The sequence below is a fragment of the Berghia stephanieae genome, chromosome 6, assembly GCF_034508935.2.
Source record: "Berghia stephanieae isolate SIO BIC M18660-M18661 chromosome 6, UCSD_Bste_1.3, whole genome shotgun sequence".
Classification (NCBI taxonomy): Eukaryota; Metazoa; Mollusca; class Gastropoda; order Nudibranchia; family Aeolidiidae; genus Berghia; species Berghia stephanieae.
In genome coordinates, this window is record NC_088365.1 from 63200325 (window position 1) to 63202824 (window position 2500).

The window sequence follows — 2500 nt, forward strand, 5'->3', positions numbered from 1 at the left end:
CATCTAGTTGATCGGGGTGTTGTGACGAAGCTTCCGGGCGGATTTGCGACGCGGTGCACGAGTGCGGTACGGAATTTGCAGATTGGGTCGGTCGTCATAACATAGTAGTGTGAGCACCATTAGAAGCTGCTGCTGACGTGTTCTCACCGTACGCAGGTGTAAAATGGTCGATAACAAGTGTCTTAATAATAATAATTAAAAAACAAAAAAATCAAAACAAAATAAACACCCCCCCCCCAAAAAAAAAAAAAAACAGAACAAAACAACAACATTGTAATACCTTCATGTCTCGTCCAGCTTGTTAAAAGTTACTGGTGGCTTATTACCCCTTGTAAAGCGCCTTCTGTACGTTTAGTGAATATTGCGCTATGTGTATGCTTGTGTGTGTGAATGAGTATGTTTCAGCCAAAGTGATTTGTAATTTAAGCGCTTAGAGTCTGGTGTCTCGGAGTTATAGCGCTATATAAGTTTTCGGCATTATTATTATTATTATTATTATTATTATATTATTATTATTATTATTATTATTATTATTATTATTATTATTATTATTATTATTATCATTATTATTATTATTATTATTATTATTATTATTATTATTATTATTATTATATTATTATCATTTTTATTATTATTATTATTATTATTATTATTATTATTATTATTATTATTATTATTATTAAAACACTCAGGTTCTTTTTGTTTTGTTTTTTTTGTTTTTGTTTTTTTTTAGGGGAAGAGGGGGGGGGGAGCTGTTTTGTTTTGTTTTGTTTTGTTTTTAAGGGCATCATTGGACATTGGTGATACGTACCCAGTATGAATTGTAGAGTTTCATCGTTGAAGACAGAGACAACACCGTGGTTCTCCGTGGTCACGTTGTTGCCCAGTGTATTGCAGTATTCCACGGCCATTCCCCAGCTAACTTTGAGTTCCTCCGGTGGGATGTGGATGCAATGGTCTCCGTCAACGTCATACGTCCAGCCTGCGGGACACACCCGCGGGTCTGTCAAAGATCAATAAATAGGTTTGTCTTTTAAAAACGAGATTCTATATGGCGCAATATCACTAAACGTGGACACACCCGCGGGTCTGTCAAAGATCAATAAATAGGTTTGTCTTTTAAAAACGAGATTCTATATGGCGCAATATCCACTAAACGTGCTCAAAGCACTTTATAAGGATTCTCATACCAAAAGTTAAACGTGATAATATATAAGACAAAACATAACACTTTTTTTTCTTTTTTTATTGTTGTTGTTTGTTTGTTTGTTTGTTTTGTGTGTGTGTGTGTGTTTTTTTTTTTTTTTTGTTTTTTGTTTTTTGTCTAGTAGAACAAGAATGATTCGAGGAACTTCTTTTTTCCCCTGTTGATTCTAGGGTGTACAGTAAATTGATTGTGTATGTTTTTATTCAATTTTCTATCTAGGTTTTGACTTAGAAGGCTTTTAAAGTTACGTCCCTGATCATTAATGCTATGCGTTTAAGTTTTAAAAATTATTAATTCACAACATCCGCCAGGCGTACACTAAAACTATGCGATTATCCAAAAAAAAAAAAAACAACAAACAAACAAACAAACAAAAAGAAAACACAAAAAAAAAAAACAAGAAAAAAAAAAACAAACCTCAGAACATCCGCCAGCAGGATAAAAAGTACAAACACACAAAACTATAGTATCGTGGCCTTCGATAGTATGCGCTTGGCTAAGAAGCTCGTAACATTGCCATCCGGAAGTATAACTTTCCAACACACAAAACTGTTTGTAACCATGAACGTTTATTGTCTGGTTAGCGCTGATATAACCTAAATGTGTTGCAAGCGCCGTAAAACCCTTAAAAAAAAACAAAAAAACATAGTCTGGTTAACACAAATTATTGAGAATTACTCATAAACGCGGATGGCAAAAACAATAACAAAGACCTGAGTGACGTCAACTTCGAATTATCTATAGTCTGATTGATACAGTTTAGTTAGAACTACTCATAAAAATGGCTGGCTTAAAACAATAACAAAGACCTGAATGACGTCAACTTCGTTCTATCTATAACAAACCGACACACAAAACTGTGTGTGACCTTGAACGCTTTCAGTCTGATTGATAGAATTTAGTAAGATCTGAGCACCAAAATGACCGTCGAAAAACAGTAACAAAAAACTGAGTTACGTCAATTTCGTTCCTTCTATAGAGTTGACCAACAGTTTAAAAAAAAAAAAAAAAAAAAAAGAGAATTAAAAAAAAACAAAAAAAAAAAAAAAAAAAAAAACGAACAAAAAAACACACACAAAAAAAACAACAGAATGCGGAGTAAAGAAATGGAGAAAAGAGAATCAATTGTGAGCATCTTTCTTTTGAAGGAACTCACCCGAATCCACTTCCCAGGGGGAATAGGAAAACATGATGCTGACTATTAAGTGATATCTCATGACTGTAAGACTGATCTTTGTTTACAAAGGAGCTCTGTGAATAAAAACAAACAAACAAACAAAAAAGGTGAGCTTT

At 33.4% G+C, this 2500-nt stretch overlaps 1 protein-coding gene across 3 annotated transcripts in view; it reads right to left on the minus strand.

Annotated features, from left to right (window-relative positions):
- LOC144975422 (uncharacterized) overlaps positions 1 to 2500 on the minus strand; it is a 24662-nt gene that overhangs the window by 18130 nt on the left and 4032 nt on the right. For all 3 annotated transcript variants that reach the window (XM_078919473.1, XM_078919471.1, XM_078919474.1), the window contains 2 exons: positions 2364 to 2458; positions 812 to 1003 (listed from right to left, as the gene is read on the minus strand). In XM_078919473.1, the coding sequence (XP_078775599.1) occupies positions 812 to 1003; positions 2364 to 2424 (253 nt within the window). In that variant the 5' untranslated portion in view covers positions 2425 to 2458. The remainder of the gene's footprint in view (positions 1 to 811; positions 1004 to 2363; positions 2459 to 2500) is intronic.